At 36.5% G+C, this 19,989-nt stretch overlaps 1 protein-coding gene across 3 annotated transcripts in view; it reads right to left on the reverse strand.

Annotated features, from left to right (window-relative positions):
• Positions 1 to 3,716: 3,716 nt before the first annotated feature.
• Positions 3,717 to 19,989, reverse strand: part of IDE (insulin degrading enzyme) — a 53,053-nt gene continuing 36,780 nt past the window's right edge. For all 3 annotated transcript variants that reach the window (XM_063163482.1, XM_063163480.1, XM_063163481.1), the window contains 8 exons: positions 19,250 to 19,341; positions 16,848 to 16,959; positions 15,627 to 15,794; positions 12,668 to 12,940; positions 10,722 to 10,783; positions 9,288 to 9,360; positions 7,536 to 7,603; positions 3,717 to 6,363 (listed from right to left, as the gene is read on the reverse strand). In XM_063163482.1, the coding sequence (XP_063019552.1) occupies positions 6,268 to 6,363; positions 7,536 to 7,603; positions 9,288 to 9,360; positions 10,722 to 10,783; positions 12,668 to 12,940; positions 15,627 to 15,794; positions 16,848 to 16,959; positions 19,250 to 19,341 (944 nt within the window). In that variant the 3' untranslated portion in view covers positions 3,717 to 6,267. The remainder of the gene's footprint in view (positions 6,364 to 7,535; positions 7,604 to 9,287; positions 9,361 to 10,721; positions 10,784 to 12,667; positions 12,941 to 15,626; positions 15,795 to 16,847; positions 16,960 to 19,249; positions 19,342 to 19,989) is intronic.

Raw genomic sequence — 19,989 nt, forward strand, 5'->3', positions numbered from 1 at the left:
AGTGTGGGCCGGCAGCCCAGCTCACACTTCCACTTTGTATACACTGAGTTAATACAATCTTTTGCATTTTCACATTCATAGCATCTTTAAACTAACAATTACTGACATTTAAACTCAAGTGGACAATCCAAACTACAAGCATTCTTTATATATGCATTCTTCAAGTTACACAGAGCCTACAAGCCATTCCACTCTTAAATATTCTACTCTTCCTACTTCCAGGGAAAGGCTGCATAAGGTACATTTTTCTTAGCTTATTCACAGCAATAGAATCATGTTGTGCATACATCAGCAGATATCTCCTGCTGCAGTTGAGTAGCACCTGCTTTCAAATTATTTCTGCAATCGTTTCACTTGCTTAAACCTCCCACTTTGCTGAGCTCCAGCAGCAGCCCAGGGTGGCTCTCCAGGCTTGGACATACTGTAGGTGCCAGCTTTGTTCAACTTCATGGGTAAAACTTCCCAGGGTTAGAAGACAAACTCTAATCACAGAAAAATTATCCAAGGGCACATGCATGGTGCCTGCACACAGTGTGTGCCAGTGCTAAAGGGACACCAGGGACACTTTGGGCTGGTGTGACAGTGGCAGTGTCTGCTCACCTCACCTTGGCAGGGAGATGTCACACAAGGTGAGGTGAGCAGCAGCCATCTCTGCCTTTGAAGGTGACACACAGAGTGGCAGAACTAAACAATCAGCTTGTGGAGATGACAGATCCAGTTATACATACAGATTCCTGTCTTCCTAAAATACATTTGTCACTATTACTTTCTCTTCCTACAACCTTATCTGGAAATAATCTGTGAACAGAATTATTTGCATAGATTTTTTTCAGACTCTTGAAACTCCCCCTTAACAGATATGTGCCAGTGCATGATATGGGTATCTCCCAGTCAAAACAAATAACTTCACTTGGACTAATGGGTTTTAAGAAATTGGTTGTTAAAAACACTTCTATGCCTCAGGCCCTGCAGAACTGTTAGCAGGCTGACAGTTACTGTAATGCCAGTGGGATACAGGGAGGAGGTGCTTTTGGCAGCTGACTGACTCCAGAGCACTGATGGGCTCTAAGCCTGTGGACGTCCCTGCCTTTCACATACATCTACAAATAATTATTCGGGTTAAAACCTATCCTGCTAAACTTACTTGATTCCAAAGCCAGCTGGAAAGTTTTAAAAAAGACTATTTTTGAATACTGTTACTGTGAAATGTTTATGTATTTCTGGTGTTTTAAACTAGTTCCAACATCGTCTTGTCAAGTGCACCACCTTTAGTATTACTCAGAAAATTTCTAAGATCTCTGTACACTAAAATTTACATCTTCAAAGGGCTGCCTTTTCACTGACATTGGCACACCCAGGTTTTCTACATTCAATACCCCATAATAGCATTTTTGCACATGCTCTGAAATGACTCAGCCTTAGCCATGTAAAATGCACTAGTACTGGTCTCCTACATCTGCCTGGAACTCACAAATAGCTCCTCTTCCTTCTCTGCCATCACAGGAGTCCATCCTTTACAACAGACTTCATATTAAACATATGCTCTTCTATACACAACACAGTGGTTAGCTGAAGTTACCAAAACATCACCCTCATTTCCATTTTCTATTAGATTCTTCCCTAGCCTGTTCTTCCCACTTTCCAGGTTATTAACAGAGGATTGCCTCACTCCCCTCTGTGGAACCTGAGCTGATTCTGTAAGTGTTCCCCACCAGAGCAGATGTGTGTTTGAGCCCACACAAACCACAGGACACCCAGCTCTGGGTATGGGTGGGGGAGAGGGCTGGAAAGGGTCCTGAGTTCCAGCTGCTGCCCCAGTAAAATTTTACATGTCTTTGGTAGTCACTGCAGAAGTACCATAATTCCTTGCTTCCCTTTTTGAAAAGGAAGCTGAGCAGACAGTGAAAATCTGTAATTGCAATCTGATGCAGAAGGAAGCACATCCAACACCCAATAAAGTGGTGGCAAATCCCCAGAAAGATGCAGGATTTGAACTTGGATGCCTCTCTCTGGAGTTTCCCAAAGGCTAAGCCTGGCCACTCCTTGCACTTGGAGCAATCCCATCCATTGTATCTTCCCCCACCCATTGCACAGTCAAGGGATTTAATGGGGAATTTTGCACTGCACCACTAAAGACAGAGTCTTAAAAGTTAAAACAAATGCTCATCAATGTGATGTCTACATCCTTTAATGCTGCACTGGGGCTTAGAAATGTTAATTTAGAAAGCCATAAATATTTTTCTTAAATTGTCTTTAGATGCTAGTTCAAGTAAGTTGATTTAATTGTGACAATCTCCTGGGCCTTAGGCCTTATACACTTTGCTCCTTTGAACTGCAATTCAAATTTCACCCACTATTACCATTATATTCCACCCACAACACATACTGTAACTTTTATTCTTTGAATGGTAAATAGAAATGTTTCAAATAAAAGCCTTTCAGCAGAATCTATCTAAGTCAGGCTTCTTTTAAAATTCCAAGGTACAAAAGGGGCCTGACTTTCTGATCTCTTCTGGCTTTAAAATACCCAGAGGTGCCTTGTACTAGCAACAATATTTAAAACTGACTTGCAAACCACATATTTCAGAGTTGGATTTGAATATCACGTTAGGTATGAGCTCAAGCAAAGGCCCCAGTGTCACTGTGCATGACCATGTCAGCTCAATGGTCACCTACTGAAAGAACATGGGAAAAATGTACAAAAATGTAAAATATAATGGTTTTTCACTTTACAGCAGACCTACAGTAAAAGCACACTAACCAGTTAAGCAGACAAGAAAAGGTAAAATTCTGCTGATCCTGTTTTAAAACAAGAGCTAGGTAATAAAAAATGAAGTTAAAAAGGTGTGTAACACTTTTCCAGATGCTATGATTACACTGTGGAATGTGTTATCAATAAGGGCTGCTCACATCCAAGCACTTAAATAATCTGAACAAGCTCAAGCATTCTTTTATGGCTAATACTATTAGTTAGATTTGGATAACTTGATTTTTTAAAAGACAGTAAAGTCAGTAAGTCAAGATTTGCACCAACCCCTAACAACTGGGAGTGGACAAAGCCCTGGTGTTGGGACAAGTAATTTTCCAGGTGGGCTGTTGGAATTTCTTTCTCCCCTGAGAGTACCAGACACTCTTCCCAGTGCCAAGGACAACACCTGTCTCTCTTAATGCTGCTCACTGTCATGTGTTACTTCAAGGAGTCCCCTCAGACTTGTATCTTTATGCTGCCAGAACTGACATTATTCACTACTTTAACAATCACACACTCCTCACCTTCTGAAATGTGGTCTTTTGGTGTGCATAGAACAAAGGAAATGACCAGGCAAAGCAATTTCTCCAAAGCAACACTGTAAAGCTGCACTAGGCAAGATTCAGTCTGGCTGCAGCCAGGCCCTAAATTTACAGTTTCAGGTTAAATAATTAAAATTCTGTCTTGTGCAAATATTTCTACCTTTATATTACTAAGCTTTTCATACACTTAGAGGGCAACAAGGTGGATCTACCTAAGAGGTGTGGGATGCCACGTGGGGAAGTTTTCTGAAACTCCCCAAGAAGTGCCTGGGAGCATTTTTGCAGCAATGCTATTTGGCCTAAACTAGTCCAGCTGGATAGCAGAAAATCCCATTTAATGTCTAATAAAAAGCATGCACAGACTGATAGATGTAACATTACCAGTATGCAAAAATTAAAATGAAACAAATTAAGAACTCCAAACATTAAATTCAGATTGTTTATTGTAAACAGAATAACTCTAGCACTCTGTCATACTGGCTGTGTCACATGCACCCAATTCCACATCAACTGCTTAAAATAGCACTTGCAAAAATTACAGTTATGTAATAATAATTTATGTTTTCTTACATAAACTAATTAACAAGCACTAAAATTGAATTACAGTGTATTCTAGGTAGTTCTTTATTGCTTGTAGACACTGCAGCTTTGGATCCATTAAAATGAACCCATTAGTATGCCTGAGTTTATCAAAATTTACTGCTATATCAAACTCAGAAACTGTAAAATGCTGGAGAACACTTAAAAGCAATTAAGAGTTGTTGGAAAACTCCATGGGTTTCCACATCCAGTCACAGAACTTTGAGGGTATACTTTTTTCCTCTGGAAAACATGATTTGTTAGCTTGTGTTAGATACACTACTATTCCAATTTATTTATATAATCTGTTAAGAGTTGATAATACTTCCATGAATATATATATATTTATTTTTACACACAATAGGAGCCATTTCATTATATTCACCATAAGAGTGGTATGTTTAGATACTAAATCCCAAAATATATATTTTTATAATATGTTGTCAAATCTTTTAATATATATAATACAAATACTTTTACTAAAGGAAAACTATAAACAAAAGTGAAATGCAAGAGGGCAAAAAGCCTCATGAGAAGTATCCATGAAAAATGTGAGCAGAGACATCTTTACTGGTTTTGTTAGACTGTATTTATTTTTTTTTCTCTTCATCAGGCTAAAAAAGATGCCTAGTGGCCTTCCTTGGCAACAGGTTACATCACAAACTCTCACCAAATTTATTAAAAAGATATTGAAACATGTACCATTAACCTTTGAATCAACTTTTAAATGCACCATATTTATTCAATTAGAAGAGACTCTCAAACCCCATTTAAGGCCCTTTCCCTGTCAAGCATTCATTTAATCTGGCCTCAAGCCAGTGTAAGAGCCAACACTGATTCAATCACAGAACAGCCCCACTGACTACACCAGGATTCTGATGTCTGACACACATGCCCATCCCATCAGGGCATTACCTGCAGGCACTTTTAGTAAGAAGCAGATTCTCACTAACACCTCTGAGCAGATTATACACCTTCAGAGCTTTACATACTCTCTCCTGTCCCAGTAAGTGCCCTCTCTTTTATGTATTACACAGGTAGGAGAACTTCCTGCTCCTTGCCTTTTCCTATTTGGGTGCTGTCCCAAGCACAGACCACTCTGCAGAAGTCAGTAAAGTTGGTGAGACACCTTATATTGTTTTATCATTTTACTACATTATGGAATATATATATCTATCTATATATATAAACATCATTTCAGCATAGTTCTTGATCCTTCTGAGTTCTGCCTTCTTCCCAGAAGCAGGAGCAAACCCTTTGTGATGTAACCTGAAGCACAGGCTGTGTTGTAGCACTGCTACCCCAGCACTGCACTGTCCCAAACACCTTCCTGAAGGACAAGAAGGACCCAGACAAGAATCAAAGTAATGATGTATCTGACTCATTAGAGAGCCCCTATTTGACATGCACCTGTTCTTGAGTAAAGAACTCGTGTGTGTTTAAAGTTATTTGCATTAATGAGTGCTTTGCTGGACTGAGACCCAACGTAACAGGTGAGGCAAAACAGACTGAGTTCTCCATCAGCACATATTCAACTGAAAACAAAAGATTACACCAAAGTATTTGATATACCAAATGGACAGTTCACAGTAATGCTAGAAAACTGAACAGGATGTTGACAGTATCAAGAGACTGGGACAACACTTTTGGTAACAAAAATAAGATGCACTAATAAAGTGTTTCCAGCATTTTACTAGTTTTAATATAAAATGTCCCCAAATTTGTATAGAAAGATTAAAATCATGCCCTTATCTTCAATTATTCTCATTAAGACAATTCTCTCACCTATTACTGTGTTGTCAAATTTCCTTTCTTCCAGCCCCACTGGTCTTCATAAAACTTAAATAGAAAATATGTTGGTTGCATTAAGGATCAATTAAAAAAGTATCATTCAACACGTCACTTCAAAAAAATGTGAAAGTCTCTATTTTTAAGAAAAATTGTTGACCCCATCCCAAAAAGGACTTACTTATCTCACCCCCTCCAAATCCCAATAAGATAATTATTGGGATACTGAATGGTGTTTTTCAGGAGTAACAAGCACATTTCAAGCAACTTCATTTGCTCTGGAGGGTTATTTCATCAAAATGAAATTCTGAAGGGATATGTTATTTTAAAAATATACTGCATCTACAAGTTTTTTATTATTGTTGTTTCAGTTGATTTTGGTTTTTAACAGGTTGTCTGTAATATAAATGACACATGACCACAACTGATTTTTATATACCCTCTATCCCTAACACACAGCTAATGTCAAATGAACCAAGGAGGAATTTGGGACTTTCATAATGAACAGAACCATTTATCCCAATGATCTTTAATAATTTTGTTCATCACAAAGTCCCCTGAAACCATGTCAGTACTGATCATTTACATTTCTTCATCCATTGGGGTTCTTCACAGTTTTGCAGCCATGAAATTGATATGTGGTTTCACCAGTGGGAAGAGCGGCAGACTGCGCTTGAATTCTGTCATATTTTCAATCACACTTGGCTGCAAAAAAGTGCATGCAAGAAAAAGTCTGCTCAGTATCTTCAATCAGAAAAGTGGCAAATTCCTTTGTGGCTTTTCATTTCAACTGCTGCTACAGCTACATATAAATAGACCTGCCTTGCTCTTTACTACAATATTAGTGATTCACATTTCATTATTACAGGAACCTCCAAAATACAATGTTATTTCTTACTGAACAACCAGTTTGATATTTATATCATTCAAACAGCTATACTGCAGTAACTGCATTGCTAACAACATCAAAATCTCCCATAAATGCAGAGCTGATCTTTTCATTTTCATTCTGATTCAGAGCACCCCACCTGTCCTTTGAACATGAGACTGAGATCCTAACCACAATAGCTATTCTATGTACTATTATTTTTAGATGTAGTAACAAAGTAAAGCTTCTAATATTTCAGTCATAATGGCTAATATATCCTCACACAGAAATTTCTGCTCATAGGAATTATTTCACCTTACAGGTGAAATAATGTTCTTCTGATGAAGAACACAGACCCACCACACTGTGAAAAGTTAATCACCTGTTGGTACAAACACTGCCATCCTCCAAGAAAAGTCACTGAAGGTCCAGTAAAGACCCAGTGCTGTCCTGTCCAGCCACAGAGCAATCTGTAATACTTGTATGAACAGAATTTCCCAAGTTGTTTCCTCCACAAATAAACACATGGACAGGAATGTGCTTTAATATTTTAAGCTTTGAGAAAATGACCAAGTAGTTGGTTTTGCTGTTGCTCTGGGGTTGATGGGTTGTTTGGGTTTTTTACACAAAGATGATAAATTTGTTGATGCATATGCATCTCTATCTTGACACCTGATTTATCTGATCACATACAATCAGTATTTTCAGACAGTCATCTGTATTTTATCCACAGTGCAGATAACCAGTGCAGTTTACTACACTGGTTAGCTTTTGTTTCAGAGGACTAAAAAGAATCAAGGAAAAAGGACAAATTGATAAAAAGAGAAAACAGCAAAATCCCTGTTGTTACTGAGGACAAAAATGCAGGTAGAAAAGAGCTAAAACGTCAGCCCCATGACAGCAGCAATTTCCAGAGGTCTGTTTCTCCCTATAAACTTGAACTTAATGATACAAAACCTCTAGATTAAAATGCAGGCTAGGATTTTTTTTGTGTGTTGTTTCTTTTTACCTGTGGTAGTGGTGGTGCTGGTGCCAGGTTCACGTCATTTTGGCATGGAAATTCTCCTACAACAGGACCTATTTAACATCAGAAAAATTAATGTGGGACCATAATTTAATGACTATCTTTTACAAAACTGATTAACTCTTTCTCTTATAAGACAGGTATCTAAATAAAGCATCTTTATTTAAATATTTAAAATAAAAATTTTTAAATATTTAAATCTGCAGTATCACTAAATAAGGTTTTATAAACATTTTGCTTTTATATTACAAGTCTGTCTTTAGAAATACAGATATTAATCCATTATTTTATCTGAAAACATGAGCTGAGGCAGGGGCTTTTATTCCTTTTACTTATACATAAAGAAAATTTAGAAATAAAAACTGCTCATCTGTTGATCAACCAATACTTAAAACTGCTTCTCAGTACAAATGATGAGCACAGTAGCAAATGCCAGTGGTACATACAAGAGCAGTGCAAGAACAGCACATCATTTGATAAGGATGTGCCTACAGAAGTGTAGAGGTTTCTCCAGGCACCAAAAATCTGGACAGCAATCCCAAGTATTCCCTGCCTATACCCATGCATGTCCAACTCCAATTACCCCCAAAATTATTTTTGTATTTCCAATATTTTTTTCCATAGCATAAGAGAGGCCAAATGCCAGATTAAAAGATTTAGGACTGGGGAGCTGGTTTAGGACTTGTTATAATTTCTGTAAGCAATCACTTGTCAGGTTGTCTTGCAAGCTTAGCCTTGTCTTGGGAAGTTACCATTCCAAGCAAGTAATACCCAATCTGGCAATACAATTACTACACTTTAAGCAGTCTTCTCTAGATAGGAAAAGTTCTAGAACTATTTGCATGTAGCAATTTCCAGTCATGAGAACTGGAAAGGTGCTTTGAAGCAAGTCTTCCTTACTCAGCTGCAAAGCCACAATTTTTACGCTACCATAAAAATCAGTCCTGAGGCAGAAGAGAGTTTTTATGACATGCATGCAGTATGAGTTTCTCTCTGTACCACACACCAGCTTTTAATATTTTTGACTTTGCAAATAAATGTTTGTTGGAATTTAAGTTCAGTATAAAATGGTGAAAGATTTGCAAGCAAAACCTTAGAAGTTTTTCCTCTCAGTTTATTTCTATTAACCAGAAACACTTCTTGCCTTTTCCTTCTTGAATTCTAAAATGGAACAATACAGTTTAGATTGCACAACTGATCTATATTGCTTCAAAATAAAACTCAAATAAAAGTTGACCTTCTGAAGTTTTAATAAAATGTTTTCTATTCCCAGAGGTTTTGGTTTTTGTTTGTTTCCCCTTTGAGGGTGTTCAAATACTATCATGGGCATTCATTGCTAGTTCGGCAAAAAAATGCCCACACTGGATTGGTAAGTGCACATTCTAATTTGGGGCTGGTTGGAGGTTTTGCTCCCCTGTAGGACTATTACAAAGTTTAATGTTTGTTTGAAAATATCTTGTTGAAAGCAGAAGTAGTATTTTAGGATATATTGTTTTATTATCAATATACTTCAGAATATTGATAAGCCGAAAAACTTGTCTAAAAAATCAACAAAAAATCTGAAGGGCCCATGTGAAGTACACCTAGGATAAAACCCACCTTCTTCCTCTGAAAGGTGCATTATCTCCAAAGCTGAGTTTTTCTTACAGTGCATTTGTATGATATAACATGGCTATCTGTAACTATCACTTGCTGGAACAGGAATTGATTAAATATTATATTCAGCACAATACTTACAGGAATCCATTTCCCTTGCAAGGACATGTACTGATACCTTGTGTCTTCTGGGAGCATCTATTGCCAACAGCACCTACAGTAAAAAATATCAAGTCCTTCAGGTTTAGGAAGTATTCCTTAGACATTATAAAATAACAAAAAGAATGAAAGAGTTTAAATTTTAATTTAAACCTTAAAATAGGGGATGAATTCTGGGATGTGCCTTCAACTATTATTAAAAGTCATCCATACAGTACTCCTGAATTATTTTACAAACAAGTTAAGCAATTCATGTACTGCCTGGAAAAACTGTAAGTAACAGAAATACAGCCATTAACTATCATAGTATCAGGAATGCAACCTAAAATCTCTGCAGAACTTTCAATCCCTTAGCAGCCTCCTGGAAGCACATCACCCTGAACACTCATTAAATTCAGCTTGACTATCCAAACTAGCCTGTTATTTCTGCTCTGGAATGCTGGATAATCACATATTGAGCACTGGTGTAAGCAAAATAGTATAGATTCCTACAAACCCAGAATATGCATACTCTTTCAAAAATTCTAATTTATTAAACACCAGGTACTGAAATTCCATTTACTAACTTTGCATTTGCTGCACAACTTCATGTATGCTATAGTACTATTAAAAAAAATAAAAGTAAACAACCCCCTCTGCCCAAGAGAGGAAAAAAGAAGACAGACACACACATGCCCATGCTTCTTCACAGGCAGAAATTTTTCCATCCAAGAATGAATTCTGAAGACATTAAGTTGATCTTATTTTCCAGAGAACTCCCTGAGCCACCAGTACTCCATAAGTAATAAAACTCCATGAGCACTTTGCAATATAGTGAAATACCATCATCTATTACACATTAAAAACCAGACAGAATGATGCCCAAGTTTTTTTTTATACTGGTGGGGGGTGACACGGACAGGACAGGGACACATTTGAATCACTTACATTATCCATCTGAGTTAAAATGTACATTTACTGCATCATTATGCTGTTCCTTTGCTCTGCCTAACCATTAGAGCAACAAAAACCCCTACTGATTTTACAGTGAATGAAGCTTCAAAATTATCTGTTTTATTCACAATTCATTCCCATAAAATAAGCTGAATCACTGATTGGTTGAAGAAAAAGATAAAAGAACAAATGTGCAATTTTGGCGAGGCTTGGTCACAGAGCAGCACATTTTATATCCACAAAGGAAAGATAATGAAACAAGAATAAGAGCCAGCAAGGAAAAAACCACAACAAAATCCTATCATTCTGTGCAATTTTTACAGTTGCTATTAAACTAAGTAACATTCAGGAAATAAAAGACACCAGCATCCATTTTACCACCTCCCTAAAACAGGTGTCAGTATATCCCTTCAGAGCATGCCCAAATAAGATTCAGCTGTACTCCATCTCATTCTCAGTAACATTTTAGCTGCACTAACTTACCTTGTAGAACTGTATAATGTCATCCTTGGTCAGGGTCTTCAGATAAGCCACTTCAATGCTATCTGCACAACAACAGCACAAATTAGAGTAAGTCTGCAGATCACAGCTGGTTATTAGCACACTGCTTATACAAAGTATACTTCTTTCAAATTCAGATGCTGCAATTGACTGCAAATGAAAAGCTTCTCATTGTTATCTTTCAAGTTAATACTTACTTCACTAAAAGTGTCAGTAGAACCTTGGCAGAAAATTGTACTTCAATGTGTCTACTTGATTTGACTTACTAAAATATGCAAGTTTGAAGAATACTGATTGCACTCTGGGCTATTCAGTAGCTAAAACAGATATGCCTGCTCTTGCATATGACCTTCAAATCAGCTACACATTTCTAATACAGGTTATAGATGGCTTTTTTCAGAGTTAGGAAACAGGATGGTAGGACATACTTTTACAGACATGTTAAGGAATGGTGCCTACATACCCCTTAAGAAGCAGTCCCACCTTTAAGATATTGGGGACAATATGTTTCAGTTGCTGCATTCCTTCATATTAATTAAACTGTCATGGACTAATCACCTAATATCAGTGCTGCTTAAGCAGGAAGGTCTCCTGTAGGCGTGCTTGCTTTTCTTAGGATTAGCAAGAAGATCAAGGAAGAAACACATGCAACAAGCCTGTAATGCAGGCTCCAAGCAATATGAAAATCTATATGGAGGAAATAAAAAAAATCAACAATACAGTTTGGAAAACTAGGTAAGATTTGGGAGAAAACAGTAAAAGTAGTAATATTAAAAATGTACAAACAAAAAAATCCTTTCACTGCTAAAGGCTGGGATATGAATTTCTGATTTTGACAATTCTAGTCATATTAAAATAATTAATGACATAAAATTACTAGTGGGAAGAGGGGAATTAAAGATACAAAAGTCAAGGGAAATAAGAAGAAGAATTTAGGTATCAAAAATATGGCTACACTTAGCAGAAATTCCAAAGAGATACTATTGATCCAATTATGGTATAATCAGAAACACTTAAGGCTGAAAAACCCCACACTATTTCATCAGACACAAAAAAAATACTTGAAGTGATAATTTCAATTCCACTTCTTATGCTCACACATGAAACTTTTCAGTAGCTCTTATTCTCTCTACACCAAGCTAGATGACAAGTCAAAACTCTTCATTATTAATCAGCTCAGTGAGTCATCATGAAGCACAAAGACTGTATTTGCTATCATGGAAAGCCAATATGGTACACATAATGCAGAAGAGAAGCCACAGAATACAGAATGAGTTTTATGGAGGAAGCATATTATGCATGAAGACAGAAAATTAGAGCTGTGAATAAGAGTCGAGACATGAAGCTGTCAGGAAAAACTGATCTGTGCATAAAATGATTTTTTTTTAATGTCAGAAACTGTATTACTAATGTGTCTAACTGTATTAGCAATGTATATCAATGTTTTAAAATTTAAAATACATTTTTAAAGTATTTAAACAAATACAACTTAAATATTGTGTAGGACCACACAGTAAATAAATGTCAGTCCATTTCCAGTAATAATACTAGAAGCTGGATCTCATTTGGTCTCCTACAAACCTATAACCTTCAAAGCACCACAGATGAAAAAAACAAAAAAAAATTAGTGTTTCTTCAAATCCACTCTAAGCTGAGACAGACTGCATGTTAGTTAAGATACTTGCTGTTGCCTCTGTCAGCACTCCCTCAAAACAACTGCACGATGCGAAGAGAAATAGGGTTCAAGTAAATGTGTGTACTGTCAGGCATGCCAGTGTGTTTCTGACTGCATCACAGGGAAACAGACAGTAAATTATGTACAGGCTGTGTAAAAGTTTCAGTTGTTCCCAAATGAATATGACACTCAACAGTCACAAATGCAGCCAAACTAGAGCATTCAGTTTTAAAGGAATTACCATTTGTCTTACCTCTGTCAAAGTTGTACTGCTGGGAAATGATTTCTCCCCAGTATTTAGCACATTCTGCAGACAGCTTCTTTGGTTTGTCTAGACGACGAATTGCTAGAGCTTGGATGTGTTTTTGGAAGGCCTCTTCTGTCATGTCTTCTATGCATTTCTCCATAGTCTTTAAGAATGCTTCAACTCTGCTCTCTAAATAGTGTGGTGGCTTTTCAGATTGGATAATAAATCGCAGTCCTTGGATGCCATTTGCCCGACGTGGGCCACTGAACACAATGTAACCTTGGCAAAACAAGAACAGCCACAAATGAAAAGAAATCCTTTGTCACAGCACTGAATTTGCCAAATGCAGCATGCTTGGCAAGAAGGCAATTTTATGCTAACTTAATTCTGTATTATAAATAAAATAATGTAGGTTTTCAAAATGTGACACTGTATTTTTTTAGAACATCTTTATTTCGCTGAGGTCAATATCTATTTAGGGGAGGGGCAAGGAGGAGATGAGGCACACTAAGACAAAACAAAAGAAATTCTGTCATCAGGATTGGGTTACCAGAAATGAAGCTGTACTCTAGTGCTTCATTAGACTCAATATTAGAAACTTACTATTTTTTCATAACATCCAATCTGAATTCTCTTTGCTGTAATGTAAGATCACTACTTCCCATTTTACGAGTTAGATAAAGTATTTTTCCCTTCCTTTTTGTTGCATGATTTTCTAATCTGAACAACTAATCCTCTCTTCAGTCTTCCTCTACCCTTTTAATAGCAAGTCTATCATGTAACAGTCTTTTAAAGGCTGTTTTATAGGTTTCTTATGGTTTCCTGATGCTCATGTCAAAGCTGGTGACAGTATTTCAAAGTTTTTATCTGAACAACTTAGGAGTATTACTGTGAGTGCATCTTGAATGTTTCCATTTATATATCCCAGCATTTTACACAGCAGCATGACACTGCTGATTTATGTCCTACTTCTGATCCACTGTACCCTGCAGAGTTTTCTACAAAATTGCTACCTAGCCAGTTGCTTCCTGGCTTGTATCTGTGCCATTGGTTGTTCCTGCCAAACTGTTCCTAACAAATTGCATCTTGTCTTCATTCAAGTCATGTTTCCAAAATGTCAAACTAATTTTAAATTCTAACTCTACCTTCCCACACACTTGCAGCCTCTCCCAAATTATCTGAAAATTCAGTGAATACCCTCACTCTTCTATCATCCAGAATTTTGATGAATACAGCATGGAAGACTGGATCAGAGCAGAGGTCTGTAGCACCATTTTCCAAATGAACTATTCTCTATTCTCCAGTCATGACCTTCCAAACTCCTGTACCCAAATGTGTAGTTCTTCCATCTAGGTACTTCAGTAACAGTCTCTCAGTTACCTTCTATGAATTTAGAGCTAGCTTGAAAATTTATTCCATGTTTTCCTGGAATTTGAATTAAACTGACTGTTTTATAATTTCCCTGCTTTTTCTCTTCCCTTTTTTAAAAAGAAACATGTAGCATTTAGCTGTGTCTCTCTTTCCAATACCTTATCATCCACACATTTTCCATTATAAGACTTCTAATTCCAGGATTTCCTAATTTCATTCTTTGGAATAGAATGCAGAGCTCATCACACCTTGAACTTTTTAAAAATTTCTAATTTAATCTGACTAATCTGTTATTTTCCTGTTCAAAAGTAAGACATGAACTTTGATCCCCAGTATTTATTAAGTCAAAACTGAGTAAGCCATCCTGAATTTTCTGATGATTTGAACATTTTTATTTTAATGATTTGAACACTTTGATTTTTATCCATCATTGCCAACTTTTCTCCCCCACTTTCTCATACTGCTTAACCATTTATTGAAAGAATTCTCGTTACTACTTCTACTCTTTAGCAAACTTCTAACTCTTTAACTTCTTTTTCCCTAAGCTTTCTCAGAAATCTTATTAACAATTCCATGAAATTTACTGGATTTTGATGATATTTCTGTAGCCCCTCCTAAGTGTCGTGAGCTCTATTATTTGGCAATTATGAAGTGCTGGACTAAACTGGTTCTTCCTCAGTTCCCCCCCAACTTCAGCTGTTACTTTCAACTTCTATACAAAACCAGCCACCAGAACATTTCAAAATCCTGTTAAATAACCTGGGTCTATCCTATTTTCAGCAGGCATACACAGGTAGTTGAAACTGCTGTGATGAATATTGTATGGCTGGTTCTGCCAGTTGCTCACAAAAACCCTAATCTTGCCTGACATCCCTGGCAGTCATGACACTGAAATATTTGTCTGCTTCTCACCTTTGGAAAACCTGTACTCCTCCTCATGAGTATTACAATCATGTGAGCTGTCATGCAAAGTCTCTGTCTCTCCTTCTTACTCTGTTTGGAATAACCTTGCCAGTTCTCAGTCTTACTGGTTCAGGTAACAATTATTTGTACTTATTGGTGAACAGCTATAGTCTTAAAAAGCCTGAAATGTATTTAGGTCTTCACCAATACAGTAGATTACCATTAGCCACACAGCAGTATTTCTAATTTAGGCCTTACAATTTAACAGTTGGACTCAGTGATCTTAGATGTCTTTCCCAACCTAAATGATTCTGTGATTCTACGAATCTTGAAGTGCACCTACAAGTAGAGTCACAAGGAGGAAACATCAAACTACTATTGATTCTTTAAGAAGATCAAGAAATTTAGGGGACTGATCCAATCTCCTTTTGGCAAATTCTAACATGAAGTTTTCTGCACAGTGATCACACTTTTTTGAGTTGGAGCTGATTTCAGATATTTCAGACATCTTAAAAATCATGCCTGCTTGTTCTTATTTTAGACTCTGTGCAGAGAATTTCTTTGAGTCATCAGCAGTTAAGACGATTTGCATTTAGCAAGTGCCCTTGAAATGGCATTCAGAAAGCAGGGAGAGAGCACCTCCCCAGGTCCCTGTGGCACTGGTGTGCACACACAGCTGCTGAGAACTCACCCAACTGCTCCTGGGTGCGCAGCGTGTTGAAGCACGGCTCGGAGATAATCTGGCAGAAGAGCTCCAAAAACATATTCTCAGAAGTGCTCTGCATGTCTGTCTGGTAATAGATTTCAATGCCACAGTTGTTATGAACTTCATTTCTCTGTTGATATACAAACCAACCTCCTAAAAGACAAAGTTAAAACATGGAAGTTCATTCAAGTGTACATTCTTACTGCTGACAATTAAAAACATAATGGGCTAAGGTTTGTAGAATGGACTTATAATAAGTGGTTTAGGACTGTTAAAGCAGAATTTCCACTAAAAGCATACTTTTCATAAGACAAGAAAATAATGCATCATTTTACCATCAAAATGTTACGGCTTGGAAATATTAGCAAGTAAATTGAAACTGGCTGCTTCTCTTCAAGCAAGTATTTTTGGAACTGCAGTGAAATTCTGCATAGGCTCTACTGTGTAAACAGTTTCTAAAGATAATCTGACAGAAATTATTATGAACATTAAAAATAATTCAGCATTTAATACCAACAACTTCTTTTGTATATGGTAGTTCCCACAGATAATCAGCTAGGGGTAATTTATCTTATCTGTAGAGCTACATATGTCACCACTCTCAGCAATACCTTGAATCTCCTTTTTATAAAAACCACTTTTTTCACTATGGAAGTAAAAAAACACAAGACCAAAAGACTTTGTGTAAGGAAAAAAAATTATTTGTGTAAGAGCTTTTTGTTTTTGCAAAGAGCCATTACATGCAATTCTTAATGGTCAACTGACACTCAGAAATGCTCAAAGAATGGTGTTTACTCAAATGTATATACTCTGTGTAGCAGAGACTCGGACAGGGCTCTTATTTCCATAAATTATAACAACTGACTTGGAATTAAAGTGCAGAATTGTATGATCATAGAAGGGCTGTGGGTTGGCAGCCACCAAAAGATCATCCACGTCATCCCAAGGAGTCCAATTTACATACACAAATTAAAAATGAAATCCAAGTAATTGTCAAGTGTGCTAGAAAGGTCATGTATTAGTACATAAATTTATCAGGAAAGCCACACCCTAACTATATTTCTGAATTTTAAGTTCAGAATACTTGAAGAAAGTTCGACTTCAAAACACACTCCTAGCAGCACAGTAATATGCATTTTAAAATGTGAGCAAGGAGAATCTCAATTTAATGTGCCTTAAATATCATAAATCAATCATTTAACTTACTGTCAGGAAGCTGCACTTCTCTGTACCTCACTAGTTGACTGGGAAGGAGTGGCTTTGTATGAGCATGCTCAATGAGAGTGTCCTCAACCATCTGCATAATTCCTAATGCAGCCTGGAAAAGAAAACATAAAAGGGTTTTTAATGATCATTAGTTACTCTGTATTTAACAGCAGCATAAGACTTTCCAATTACTGATGGTGCTGTGAGAGAAAAGAAAAAAATCAGAAATATAAAGCAGGGATATTGTAATTCAATACAAATACAGTAGAAGTTGAGCAGATGAGAGGAAGAGTGAATATGGAGGGCAAGAGTTTTTTTGTGTCTTCTTCATGTTTAAATTGTCTACACATTTAACTACTCCCAATTCTCCCCAGTGCTTCTGAAATTAAAGATCAATGGGTTTTTTTCACTTTCCCTCCACTACTTGATGTGCTCATCTTTCAAAGTGAAAAGGAAATATCTCTCAAATTAATGTCTGAGAGCAAATGGCATTTCAGTAGATGAAAATTTTAAGAAAACAAATGGTTAAGGTAAAGGATGCATTTCATTGATGTGTTGGTGGTGTTAAGACTCATTGCACAAATACTTTTATTTGATGGATTACAGTAAGAATTAGAAAAACATCTATAAGGAGTGAAAAAAATCCAAAGTCATTACTTTCATTCAAGGATTTAACCTCAATAGCTCCATCTCTTAAGGGTTATGTGTTCTTGTAGCCTGCACACAGGAAATAACAGGAACCTGCTCAAGTAGTTTTGGCTGAAAGCTAAAATGTCTCATTCTGCATTGCCATAAACTCACAACACAAGTGATTTTATAAAAAACATGCAAAAGGTTTGAAAACTTAATAAACATACACCCTACCAACACCTCCAAAACCCCCATGCAGTATCAAAGACAAAAAGACAGAGGTCTAAAAATAACAGTTTAAAAAGTTAGAGAAAAAGACTATTTATTCTTTCAGTCAAGTCATCATATTAAAATACTGACAATAAGACTGCTCAGACAGATGTTCTGAACAGGATTAGTTTACTTTGCATCCACTTACAGCAAATATATAAAAGAAATTGTCAAAAAAGCCCAAGCATCAGAATGAATTTAAAAAAAAAAATAGGAATTCCAAGCAGCTATATAAATCTAATTTTTCAAGTCCAGATTTACTGAAAAATTTTTTCATGATTGAAAGGTGTCACATGACAATGTAAATTTTGATTTATTTTAGTTGGAAAAATTTCTTAGCTCCAGGTTAAAATTGCTGAGTTTTATCAGTGATTATCACATCATGGGTACTGAAGGACAGACAACTTTTTCTACTTTCTATTGAGGGAGGTCTGCAGATAATTTCTAAACATTACACAGCTATGGGTACACCAGGATATCTTTCCCAGTTTTCTTTAGCAGTAGGACTTTCAATAGCCACCCATTATGTCAAGTAAAGAATACACTTCTCTGACATAACTGCATCATCATGGAAATCTAAAAAATTCTGGGCACTCAGTTCTATTTCCAAAAGCAACTGACTTTTGTATACAAACATGTAAGGGATAAGGAAGGAAAAAGAGACTATTTTTAAATTTCTCTGCAAGAAGAACACTCTATAAAATTTTTTAACAAATACTTCAGAGGCATTCTTGACAAAGAAAAGTTTGTCTCTCCAAGCTATTAGCTCCTTCCTATCTTATTTTTTCCCACTTTACAAATTAACTTTCTCCTCCATACACTCAGCAGTCACAAGCATTGTCCGTAACAGCCCTTGCTAGTAAACTATCCCAGAGCTGTTCTAACACAAAATATTCTAAACAAGCCTTATGAAAAAAGAACAAAAAACATACAAAATAGTATTAGAATTTGTATTGGTACATATATTAAAGTATTTCTTATGAGTTCATATGCAAATACAAAGTGTTACTATTTTAAAGGAAGACAAAACAAATGTTTTCTGAGTTTCATTCCCCTGAGAGCTGACACTTGGCTTTTTCATGGTCCACCATTCCTGTTTAGCTATGTGCAAACTACTTAACTGGAAGGATACTGGATTCTTAAATCTTTGCTAGTTATTCTGAAGGTTTTCAGTAGAAAAAAGCAAGATTTGCAGCACATCACTCCTTCTGCAGCTTGATCACAGTAACATGCAACACAGACTTTCAAATAAAATAGACTTTCAAATCCTAAGTTGCTTTTATTAAATTTCCAAGAGCAATATAGAGGCAGCACTTAGCCTACTAAAGCTAAAGTGGAAAAAATTACACTCTCATACTCCTATAAAGATAAAAAAGTACAAAGTGAAATTATGAAATCACATTTGGCATAACTGCTTCAAGAGCTGCAAAGATTAAACCAGTGCCTCATTTTTATGCTGCTTTTAAATAAAAAATGTTTTATTAAGAAAGTATCAAACCAACCTGTTTTGTTATATTGCCATGGAGAAGAGCTTCAATGTGTAACCGTGACAACAGCTGTGCTATGAAGGCCTTGAGACGGGGAAGGGTGACATCTACAATACATATTTAGACAGTTAAATCACTCAAATGCATTTTTAAATTATGAAGGACCTAGGCCTAAATCATCATTAGATACAGTGCATTCTCAGAGGAGGAGAATTCTGTCATTAGGAAGAAGTGAAATCTCTCCTTAAAAATGCAGCACTGGAATGCTTCCAGGTCTAAATAGCAGCACTCACCATATAGTTTATTTCACTTAGAATTCACATGCTGTCTTGACCCAGATTCAGGGAAAAAAAAAAAGTTAAAAAAAGCTGCCTTTCTAATCATGCTGAACAAACACTCATTCTCCAGAGAACACACTTGCAATCATTCAGGTGGTGCTCCAAGGAAAAGCCTTAGTTATTTACTAAACAAGCAGCACGTAGTTTATAATGCTCAAGAAAGACTCTCTGCATTTACCATTCAGACTAAAAAAAAAGAACTTCAACTCAAATATAGCGTTTTGCTATTAACTTTGGAACAAAGGGTACACAAGAAAAATATTTTGGCAATATATCCTAGAGGACACATGCACAACACATACACACACATTCTATAGAGCCTGTCCTTGCAAAGCAGTTTTCATACATAGTGCAAAATACAGTTTAACCTATAGAATCAATGGAGTTAAGAGGAATGATGGTTGGATGGGGTATTCA

This window comes from Melospiza melodia, chromosome 9 (genome assembly GCF_035770615.1).
Source record: "Melospiza melodia melodia isolate bMelMel2 chromosome 9, bMelMel2.pri, whole genome shotgun sequence".
In the NCBI taxonomy this organism is placed as follows: domain Eukaryota; kingdom Metazoa; phylum Chordata; class Aves; order Passeriformes; family Passerellidae; genus Melospiza; species Melospiza melodia.